At 37.4% G+C, this 12,463-nt stretch overlaps 1 protein-coding gene across 1 annotated transcript in view; it reads left to right on the top strand.

Moving 5' to 3' along the window:
• LOC124596363 (protein D2-like) overlaps window positions 1-6,751 on the top strand; it is a 72,267-nt gene extending 65,516 nt beyond the window's left edge. Inside the window, exon 4 of the mRNA XM_047135474.1 lies at window positions 6,552-6,751. Coding sequence (XP_046991430.1) covers window positions 6,552-6,751 — 200 coding nt within the window. The remainder of the gene's footprint in view (window positions 1-6,551) is intronic.
• The last annotated feature ends 5,712 nt before the right edge of the window (window positions 6,752-12,463 follow it).

Below are 12,463 nucleotides of genomic sequence, written 5' to 3'. Positions count from 1 at the left end.
TTTTTTTCGTATAACTTCTCAATGCATTTCTTCCAATTCATCGCAACTCATTCTCTTAGAGGCTACCCCCTCTTAAGCTAACTTAAATCTACTGAGCTCAGATGCTAAACTAAGGGACGAGGCAATGCAGCAGCACAAAATAAGTAACACAAACAGCAATGACCAAAAAAATGGAAAATTGCAAAGCAAGCTACAGTAAACCTAAATTACCAAGCAATGCAACATTACAACTAATATGAGCCAATGTGCAGCAACAAGAAAAATAAATCAGTAGTAAACTGGCTTAGCAGAGTAACACAAAGTCAAATTCAGTAACACTATGCCTGGCAAACAGCAGTAACTACCCGTATACCTAAACATGACATAGCTCAAGCAGAAAAAATATTACAGTAAAAACAACAATGCAGATAAGGGAAATGTATATTCACATCTTAATGTCTATGTAATTAAAGTGGTTCACCACAAATTATTCTACAAAAGAAATTACCAAGTACTTGAAAAGAAAATTATAGATGCAGTTACTGTTATTAGTCCCTTCTTATTGTTCTCTCCATTCCAAGAGCTCCTTTTTCGAAGAATGTGGATCAGAAAATACTTATTTAATAAATCTGTTGACAGAAAGTGTTCACATTAGCAGATGCATTTAAGTTTATTTTGTAAAACCAATGCTGCAACACAGCTGGAAACCAGATATTAAACAAAATGAGCAATCTCTCAACTACAAAGACAATAGATGTAAAATGTTTCTAATCATTTAATTAGGCATTTTAGTAAATATCATAAATTACGAGCTCCATAGTATGCTTTCAACAAGGAAATGTCAATAGCGAGGACAATGGCCTCCCCTTTCTTTTATTCTACCTGTGCTTCTGATGAGGCACTCACTAATGACTTGTTCTCCCGGCGTCTGACACAGCTGCGTGCCCACGACGCATTACGTGCAGGTGGTCACTTAACTTTCTTACGGAAATATTTACGACAGCAGTTTCTGCTACTGTGACAGTTTCATATACAACATTTCATGGGTAGAGAATTTGCGTTGCAAATGTGTAGAAACAAAACCCTATAAATATAAGTGTCCAAATAAAATATTCATCAGCATTGTGATACAGTCACGCATTTACGCACATTTCATAACTCTTAAAGTACGCTTCTTGGTTTCCAACATACTTCTTATTCCTCATATACGGTAGCATCATCTTATTGATCATAAACATATCTCAACAGCATAGTACACATCGTCGTCGTAATAATATCATAACATCTCAGTCAATTCTAAAAATCGTCGTAGCTTCCTCCAATAATTTCAAAACCTAAAAAAAATTCTCTGCTCATTTCAGTAGTGTCATCTACCTCAAACGTACTTTAAAATCATGCTCCCTTACCAAATATATCATTCAAAGCTCTCATAGTATCACAATGGTTCCGAAAAAATATGAGCATTTCACAAAGTACAGACAAAATACAATTTCATAAGTGTGAAGTTATCCAACTGTGTAACTGCGTAAACATCTGTCACTGATGTAATAAAAAAAAGTTTATCTCTCAGTTACATGATCAGATAGCTGTGTAATTTACATGTTAGAGAAATATGATACCGATGTGTAAAGTTGTATAAGCAAATACCATATTAGCTAGGGCTCCTTGTGCTTGCCAACCACATGGTACACAAAGTAGGCGTGTACCCCCCTGAGGATTAATGTAATTATACCCTCAGGTGTTACATATTACAGCAATGGAATGAAATGTATCACGGAAAACCTTTGTATCATTGTACTCCAAATATCTTTAAAAATAAATATTTTAAGTACAAAATCAATCACTCAAATACATGTCCTGTAGCGCTAAATGTGCATCTTGTTGGAACATAATCTCTGTGGAAGTGTCGTAGTTATCGTCCTCCGAAAGCTAAGTTCTGCAGAAGTCAATGTACTTACCTCATGATAAACAAAAGTGAAATGCTTTGTGTATAGATATCGTAGTTATTACGCTTATTGTTGTGATGAAGAAAGTACTGTACTGTAACGTATTGTTGTGCTATGCAAAATCCTGTCTCATTGTAGCTATACTACAAAAGTTACTACTAAAACCTGTTTTACTTTCCAGAAGAATTCAGAAAAACTGTGCAGATATAAAACAGATACACCGCAAAAGCAACATTGTAAATTGTCACTCATTAGTAGCGTCGTGATAAAACCGTGTAGTTGTCACATAAATTAACCCTGTGTCGTCTGGTATCTCACAGAAAGTACTTTAAATCCAGAATGTATTTTCAAGTAAACCAAAATGTTGCATTAAAATCTCATTAGCAGTACTGGTAAATGTTCTAAGTATGTAAGCCTTATAGTCGTTCCATAATCGTGCAACTAACAAGCAAGAATGTACACACACAATAACACTGTGTCGTCTGTTCGCAATAACAATGCATTCGTAATTTCTGTTTAAATAAGTTCTCTTGGTTCTTGACTGGATATTTAACTTCAAACATTGTTGTATGTTAACAGATTCTAAGTCTGACAAAGCATAATAGAAATGTGAAGTGAAAAGTTTTATGGCAAAGACTAAGTTAAAAAGCAGATTATCTTTCAACAAACGGTTTTACATGTGAAATGTGGTGTAAACCTTTACTTTTCCTAGTACGCAGACTTTCAACTTCAATGCAATTATCATGTGGTATACGTCGGTAAAGAATACTGGAATTTTTCTCAAGGTTAGCGTCTATGTTATTTTTCTCTGAGCCAGCCGGCGCACGCGGATGCCTGCGGTGCGAGTCATTGTCTGTTCCTTTGTTGGCGCGCGTCGTTATTGGGATTAGGAGACCTAACTTCTACAAATTCACGTTGTCGAAAGTGCCCAGCCGTGTTAGAATCCCGCCAGTTCTGATGCAGTTCAGGTCTGTCGTTACGATCACATCGTCTGTCGTCATGTCGGTAGTTCCTGCAGAGTCTTTCTTGTCGGTCACGTGGTGGAGAATTTCTCCCTGAGTCGTAACTGCGCGCTGGACCGTTGCGTCTAAAGTTATTCTGTCTCCCTTGATAATAATTGTTTTGGTTCCCATATTGTCTGTTTCTAAGGTAATCTCTGTCATATTCATTACTACGGAAATGCGATCTTTCTCTGTAGTTATTACTACTCTGCCAACGGTTGTCATACGGGTGGTGTCTGTTTTGGTCACGATTTGTGTTGTGAGAATAGCCTTGTCGTGTCAAGTTATTACTTCTTTCATCGCGGAATTGCGACGGATGTGACCTGTAATTGTTGTGCTCCTGGTTTCGCGTTCCGCGATTGTCAGTGTCAATTTCTAATTCTTGTAAGAGTCCCTGAAATGCTTCAATGTCGTCTTTGCAACGTCCTGCCAAAATATTATGTCGTAAATGTTCAGGCAGTTTGATTAAGCAAATGCGGATGAGTTCTGAGGGGCTGTATGGGTTTGAAAGATACTGATTCTTATGCAACATGTCTTCAAAATATTTCATAAGACTGGAAAATTCAGATTGTTCGAAATGTTTCATCATTATGATGCTATGTTTTACTCGGTCTTGTGTGGCTTGAGACCAATATGCTGAGAGGAAGGCATGGTAAAACTCTCCTTCACTGTGGCGATCGTGAATGACCGATCGCATTCTTACAGCTGGTTCATTCTCTAAGTAGCCACACATAAATTCTAATCTGTGCTCTAATGACCAGTTGGGAGGAAAACAATGAGAGAATTGATGGAGCCACGCTTGTGGATGAATGTCGTTGCCAGAATTCTTAAATGTTTTGAATTTACGTGTAGTAATGAACAGCTTATAGTCAAAGTCATCATGTCGGCGAGTCGCATATCGGTCATTGTTACGTCGTTTCGGCGGTTCCATTTCAAAATTCGGTGCACCTTGCCAATTTCTTTCATAATTTCCGAAATGACCTGTGTTATTATTTTGTGGCTTTTCCGTATTTCTAAGTTCCTCTTCCCGTGTTGGAGCGCGAGTGTCCTCTGAAATATGAAATTTTTGTATTACTTGTGCCAACTGATCTTGTACTTCCCGGATTTCTCTTTTGTATTGCGTATTAATTTGATTCTGATTTTGTTTGAATTTCCTAATTTGTTTGCACTCTTCTGTGTCATTCAGATTATCATCTACCTTCGTAGATAAATTATTGAACTGATCCGAAAGTTTGGCTACTTTCTCCGATAGTGAACACATTTCCTCAGTGTGTTTTTCTGAACCAAGTTTCAGAGTGTCCATTTGTGTTGAAATCGAATCTACTGTGTCCTTTAAGTTTTCCTGAGTTCTTGCAAGTTGCGTAACCGAATCGGTAGATGCAACTGAGTCAATTTTAGCTTGCAAGGTCTCATGATTTTCATGAACAATAGTTTGCAGTTCTTTTATGGCTGCTTCGTGATTCTGTAATACATTTTCATGACGTGAAAAAATAGGTTGGAAATGCTCACAAATTTGTGTTTTTACGTCATTACAGACCTTTTGACATTTCGATTCAATGTTATGTAACTCAGTAGTTAAATCTTCACGTGTTTTTTCAAGTGTGGTGTCTAACTTTTCAAGCTTTTGCTGTGTTTGTCTCTGATTTTGTTCCAGTGTGTCTAACTTTTGAAGCTTTTGCTGTGTTTGTCTCTGATTTTGTTCCATTGTGTTTAACTTTTCAAGCTTTTGTCCCATTTGTTGCATTAATTGTAATAACAATGCACTGGTGTCCGAAACATGTTCCTCAGTGCTTTTCGGCAGTGAAGTTGCACCGGCAACATTCACATTTTGACAAGCGGAAAATGTGTCTTGACTCATTTGAGAAAACGGTGAGAACCCAAAACCTGAGTCTACAGTATTTGCAAAATTGTGTCCTGTCATTCCCGATTCCTGAGGCGAGCTGTTGCCGACCGATCGATCGATAATGCGTCCCTCTTCACTAATTGTTTCACTGTCCACGCCATTGTTTGCCGCCCGCTCCATTTCCCTATGCACAGTTACCAAATTATTACTTTGAATGTCTGTTAATTCATTACTCTGCGGCGCTAACACACTGCTTTCGTCTTCACTGTCATTTCTCAGTTTACTTTGGAGCCTAGTATTACGTTTTTCACACGCCATTATTGTCACAATATTTCACACAACAACACAGAAAAGCACAATTTGAAGAGCAAAAATAAGAGAACACATTAACATAACACTGAAAATAATATCTAGTTAATTGCAGCTGCGAAATACTTGGTGCAAATCTACATGCATGCCACAACTGTTTTACTGTACAACAATGAAAGACTGCAACTACAAAGGAGATTTTTCTCTACAATTGCGCGCTAGCAATAAACAAAGGCTACACTAATTACACAAACTACAAGAAAAAAAAATCAGAAGATTCCAGTGAGGTATCCTAGGCCAAGGGTCGACATATGAAACGTCCCCTTTGAACAATTTTTACACGACTGTGCTTAAACTGACACACAATATTTTTTTTAGTGCAACGCAATCTGACTTTCAAAATTCCCTACAAAAGAATGGCCCTGACTAACATTAAACCATACCTCTCACAAATCACTTACCTCACAAAAATCTTCGCTGCTCAAGCCACTGCAATACAGCGAGCGCCACTACTGCCAACTAAATAAAAGATTCAAACTATGGAAGGCACTAACTGCTGATAGGGATAGTTAGCAAATGAAAGATATTAATAGAGAACAAACAATGTATTTACCTTGATATCATCATATATAAATATAGCAGTTCATGACAAATTTCAAAACTCCGCCATCTCTCTCCCCACATCCACCACTGCTGGCGGCTCACCTCCAACTGCGCAACGCTACGCGCTGTTCACAGCCAGCTGCCTAACACTACAATGGCGAGTATTACAACAATGCAAAGCAGCCACAGACTGCACACAGCACAGCCAGGGATTTTCATACAGAGGTGGCGTTACCAATAAAAAACCTAAACAGCCTACTTACAAAGTTACACTTCTTTTTTATTACTTTTGTTGCAATATCACGTAACTCGTTCCAAAACATCACTTCACAATATAAAACATACTTGAAAATATCTTCCTCACTGTTAAAGTTCACATTTCATAAACTGACTACAATTTGCGTCTTTTTAACATGACGGCCAAAGCTTGACTCTCTAATAACCGCTTACGCGCTCAAATATCAGAGTCACAAGTACGTCAAAGATCATAATGACAAAAGAAAGAATACACATAAGTATAGTATCATTGCAATATACACATATCGATGTATCGAAGTACCTCTACGTTAATGAAATCAAATCTGGAAGTTGTCACAGAAATATGTTAACTATTTTACAGAAACACAGTAGAATGTTGCTGATATCAAGAGGTTGAGGTGAGGTGCAGTAATGGTTACGTAATTCAAGTACCATTACAACGGGAACTGGTGTACCCACTGCAGCTAGGCCGTTGCCAAGATGTCACGTATTAATCGTTTTTCCTGAGTCCGTTCTGATTCGGGAGAAGGTTGAGAAACGACTTCCCTAAGTTGTAGGAATGTCTCCAGCGCCTCAGGTCCCCCTGGTGTGGTCAGTGTGGTGTTGTTGCAGAGTACCAGAAGCCCGAGCCGCCGGCGGGCACGGGCGCGCACCGCTACCTGCTGCTGGCCTACCGGCAGCCCGCGGGCCGCGCGCTGTTGCGGGCGCCCGCGCTGCGCCCGCAGTTCCGCCTGGTAGACTTCCTGCGCGACGCCAGCCCCTACTGTCTGCAGGGACCGCTGGCCGGCGCGCAGTTCCGCGCCGCCTACTGACCGCGCCTCCCTCGCGGCGACACGCGTCCAGTGTTGAACGAGCAACGACCATCTGATTTTGTGTCTCTGACGTGAAGCTGTACGTCAGGGAGGAAGAAGAAATCGAGAATAAGAAGATAGTTGATTGTACCACTTAATTAAAGCAAAGAAACATACGTATTAATTAGTTGAAAGAAATTTAAATTTATAACCTGGGTTTCTTAACTTCACTTTATAGTATTATTTACTTTTCTGTTTGTTAACTTCATTTTATTGTGTTATTTACTTTCCCGTTTATTTGAGAACTCTGCTGAAATGTGTTGTTCCTAATGTAGGTACAGTGGCGCAACTTTAGTTGAACACTTGCTAACAGAACCACCTGGAAAGTTTCTGCTGTAATAATAACCGACAGTACAAGGGTGAAGCAGATGTCCTTTTTCACTTCACACTAACTGTTAGTTTTAGATTAACCACCTCATTCTCTATGTAGCATATATGCTACATCCAACTTGTATTTTTTTCTACCTCAGGCTGTTACCTAAACGTGCTGTACCTGATTGTAGCATGTACTGCACATCATGTGCTTTCTGTGCATCGTTTTTTTCTTTCCTGTAAGGCCTCATGTGGTTCCAGCATGTAACAGAAGGAAGTTATTTATTGCAGTGTCAGCATGGCTTCGTGAAATAAACGTAATCTCTGATTGTATTAAGTAATTTTGAACTAGAATGATTTTGCAATATGCTTAACATGCATATGGTACATGCGCTAGCTTATGGTACATACGCTAGAATATAAGTGCATGTTTCCTTCGTCACTACAACACTGTGATACATTTTTTGGTGTAACACGTGGTCTATGTTCTACAGCGATGTGTAGTTTCACAATCACGAGATAGAATGCAAGCGGAGGAAGGAGAAAAGATAGTGAAGGAGAAAAGATATGATGCTGAAGATGAAGCTCTTCCAACGAGAAAACAGCCTGGATGTTTCAGGCCATCCATTTGAGTCTGATACCCAGAAAAGTCATTGCTTTGATGTAAGCGTTTCACATTTGTGCAAAACACTAAACGCAAAATAGATCTCTATTTCACAAAAAGAAATTTGTTTGCAATTGCGTGAAATAGTAGCAGGTGAAGAATTTTCTGATTGTCTTTTGAGATATAGCACGAAAATAACACTCTGGGGTACTTACATATATATGCTTGTGTGTTTCAGTTATCAGTTTATAAATAAAATCCGTCAAACCAATCCCTGATTACTACATAGAATGCCCCCGTTCGTAATGTTAACTCTCACTATTAATATAACATCAATGAGCGGACAGTTTCGCATATTTTTATCACTGATGATGTAATTTTGTACTATTTGACAACAGTACCGAATTCATGGATTTTGTTATTTGACGGCCTTGATTTTATCTCGCAGTACAGTGGTGTAAATTTACGATGTTGTAAATTTTCTTATGTACCTGCTGATCGTCTGTAAACGGAAACTGGTTGTTCAGTACAGCAGTTTTATCACAGCTGTTGGCGGTATATCATTACGTTCTTCAAATATATACGAGATGTGGAATACTACGTTTTTAAAATATATCCTTAGAGCATGATACTATCACAGCTGTTGGTGGTATATCATTACGTTTTTGAAATATTTACAAGATGTGGAATATTACCTTTTTAAAATATGTTCTGAGAGCATGATACTATTAGGGTAAAAATGAGTCCCGACGTAGCGAGTGCTCTAATATTTTAGTGGATCACATTTTTTTGAAAATTTGCTTTATTTTGTTCAGGACAACGGATTGATCACTATTATGAACTTCCCAGACACAACATCTGATCTCAGGAGTGAGGAAGTTAAGTAATCGCATGGAGGTATGCTGATAGCAAATTTTTTCTCGATCAAAGTCTGAATGAAGTAGAATGCGGAGCACTCTCTGCCACACACTGTACAATGGCTTCCCCTGTTTACTATACAGGGTGCAAAATGTTTGAGTGCAGAGAATTCTATTGGTCACTGAGGACGGTATACTGAACAACATTAACATTTACAGGCTAGTAATAATAGCTATTACAAGTCTTATGCTTTTAGGTTCGTTAGTACGTCCATTTACATCAGGCAAGAGATGGACATTAAAGTTTACTTCCCCCTGGGTAACAGGTCAGTTGTTGACATGTGGATGCAAGGACGCAAAACGGTTAGTCTATATTGACAGTTGCAGTCCATGTAGTGGTGCAGCTGTGATTGTGTACAAAAAATTGGGTATTCAATGATGTGTCGTGTTTGTGCGAAGACTATTCGATGCAGAAGAAAAGAAAAAAAACAACTAACGCACTGATATATGTATGTATTAAGGTACTACATATAAAAATATCTGCACTTGTAACCATTACACCCTGTATTTAGAAACAGACAAGTGAAAAATATGAATCACCAGAGGAGAAGATGATGAATGATAACTTCAGAAGTCGAAGAAAATACCAATGAAAGAAAGTAAGTAAAATCAAGATTAATTAAATGAGAATGCTTCTTGCATAAATATACTGATTACATTTTCATTACAGCAAATACGATGTCGAAAGGTGTACATTTCATATAGATTAATTTTGTGTACTGAAACTAAAGTGAATTGCTATTCTTTATAGCTCGTGTATCTGTGTTATAATACTGAACCGTACAATTGATATAATTACTGTAGTGCTATATATGATAAAATGCGTCGCCGAAACTGAAAATCTATAACTGTATTTTTAATTAACTAGAAAAACAAAACTGTAAACCAAATAAGATATCCCATGAGACTATGTATTGTGCAGGAGTGAGCAGTGCTACAAGTGCGATGCCACAAAAGGTGACTTGTAATTCCAACACACAAGCTAATGGAATAAAAACGCTCTATAAAATTACTGATCAAATTTTAAAAGAATGAATCACCAAAATGTGTCTATGAAAATACCCTGTGCATTTATGTTCACAGTATGACTAAACAAATTCCAACTAATGAATATTGCACACGCAGATGTAACACTGCACTGTGAAATAAACTCGTTTGTATATGAAACTAAAACTGTACTGATTTTTATCTAAACTGAACCTGATAATAATTCTGAAAAACACTGATTAACATTGAACGATCTCATTGTACCGTAACTGTAATGTAACTGGCACTAACAATTTTCTCTGGCGTACCTGTGGCAACGATAACTTGGTAGTGCTTGAAGTTATGAACGTAAAATACACAGCACAGCAGCAGGCTATCTATGAGTAAAAGGAAAGAAAAGTGCTGTGCAGTGGAATACAAGGACGTGTAACTGATCTAAACAGATCATGGTTAGCTTTTGATTTGTGCACCTGTGTTCGCCTACATGCAATGTGTCGACACACAGAATCAGGAAGTATAATCCTTTCATAAGGAGACTGTGCTGGAATTTGAAGTTTCTAAATGATAACAGGAACTGATCTTTAAAAAGCTACATTGCGAATAATGATTTCATCCTCTGACAATTACAATTATCTTCGCAAAAATGACCTTTTATAACAAATATTACTCTACCTAATTGCTAAGATGGTAAATGAATGACAAAAGTAACTTCTGAGTGTAAGCCATTTGACTTGTTTACTTATTCTGATCTGAGCAATGCACTAACTAACTCAAACTAATAAAGAAAAATTCCATCAAAACTTTCCATTATTCAATCTTGAATTATGCGCAAGCAACCAATGCAGGAAAACTTTACCTCAAAAAATTTTTCCTTGTCCAATTAATCTTTACCAAATCATAATTCACAATTCATCTTTCCCTGTATCTTTATCTCTGTGCTCTGCAAGCTATTAACATCCGCTCAGTAGCATAGCCAACACCAGACTTTCTCACTAGCTTAGCTTAGAACGTCTACTAAAACATCAATACTACAGGCAACCACAGATTATAGTGCTTGTAATCAGAACCTCTGTAGCGTAACATATTGACTATCGAAAACTACTGTCCAAAAAATGACAAATATGAAATATGACATATCCAATGAAAATATAAAGCTCATATCACTCTCCTTGAATGCGAAAAATAAACTAGAAACCTTAGCATTACCCAACCCTCTTTTACCGACTAGAATTTGGCAGGATTTTACTTACAAATAATAAGAAACAGACAAGAAGCCCTAATACAGGAAATCATGAACAAGAGACAAAAGAAAAGTTTACGTCGAAATCTGGAACAAAAGTATGGATAGAAGGACTTTGACAAGTAAGAAAACCTATTCCGTTTCCAATACATAAGACAGCAGTAATGAAATCAGACTTTTTATTACATGAGTTGTGTATACTAAGGTTATGACTTATCTACAAACAGTTAAGTAGCAAAAGACGTAGGATAATGTGATACTGATTTAACATAAGAAATGAAGGACTATGTTCTGCTCAGAGAGGAAAGTAAAAGTGTATTACACAATTCTCATACACACGTCACACCAAAACACATCAAGGTTCTCCAAAGTTGACTGTCAAGAATGAAATCAGTAGAAAGTGTTGAAAGAGTATATACGTAATGACTAGATGACAGACTCAGATAGGGAGTTATGTGATATGTCCTCCACTGACAACCCATCTAGCATCTTCTTTGAAACCACAATGATTGGCACACTGATGCTGAGGCAGTATTTCCAGTAGATGAAGACCCAGCATGATAGGTGGAGTGTGATTCTTAGTGACAGCCCGGAAATCCGTTATTCATAGTGGCGTATCTGCCGATGACTCACTTGTACCACCAGAACAGTATTGCAGTTTAGTGATGGGAACCATACAGGGTTAACCTTGAGAATGCCCATTTCTCGCAGTGCGTGTGCTTTGGTAGTGATAGTATTGTCCCTGGCAGGTTCACAAAACTAACATGAAACATAATAGAACATATTTTACGATCTATGATTGAAAAGGCGTACAGAGCAAACGTAAATTGTGAAACCTGAGCAGTGAGATGTATGATAACGTATGATTAAGCTGACATAAGTAAATTTTTCACAAAAACTAAGAACAAAAGTAGTATTAATCATTCATAAGTGCTAATGTAAAACCTCCCATGCAGTGTAATTACAACAGTCGAAATAAGCAAAAATAATATTCTTAGCAACTGTAAATGTAAAATATTTCAAATGTTACAAAACAAGCAGGAAAAGCAAACATGCATAGTAGTAAACATCGAAATATTACCTATTAATTATAAATGGTGAGAAAGAATGAAAAAAATTATTGGTGCGCACACTCTAAGATTTTTTAAAAATTTTACCCATCTATACACAGAACACAAACGACTGTTAACCCACTACAAATACATATAAGGACAGGAAATAATTGAATTACCATTAATCTAAGGACAGGTGACGATTAAGTTCAAACACACAAGGACAGTGAACAACGATGACTGGACTGGTTCATGAAAAGATTATTGAAAGCATTTGGAGAATTGGCTGCAAGAAAACTCCTGTTGGTAAGTCATTAATCACCAGTGACACAAAAACTCTTTTTATCCTAACTTCGTATACCTTTAGTTTCATGTACATTTAACCACTACAAAAACGCCTTTACTTGCTTCCTTTATTTCCTCTGTCAACATTTCATAATTTATTTCTTGGAGTAACATCTTTACTTCATTAGGATACTTCTATACTATTCATCTTTCTTTTTCAAAATCATCAACATCACAAACAGCTAGAAAAACTTAACACATACCATCAACCTCTAC

Source organism: Schistocerca americana, chromosome 1 (genome assembly GCF_021461395.2).
Source record: "Schistocerca americana isolate TAMUIC-IGC-003095 chromosome 1, iqSchAmer2.1, whole genome shotgun sequence".
Lineage (NCBI taxonomy): Eukaryota > Metazoa > Arthropoda > Insecta > Orthoptera > Acrididae > Schistocerca > Schistocerca americana.
The sequence above is the reverse complement of the archived record's forward strand: the minus strand, read 5'-3'. Positions and strand labels throughout refer to the sequence as shown.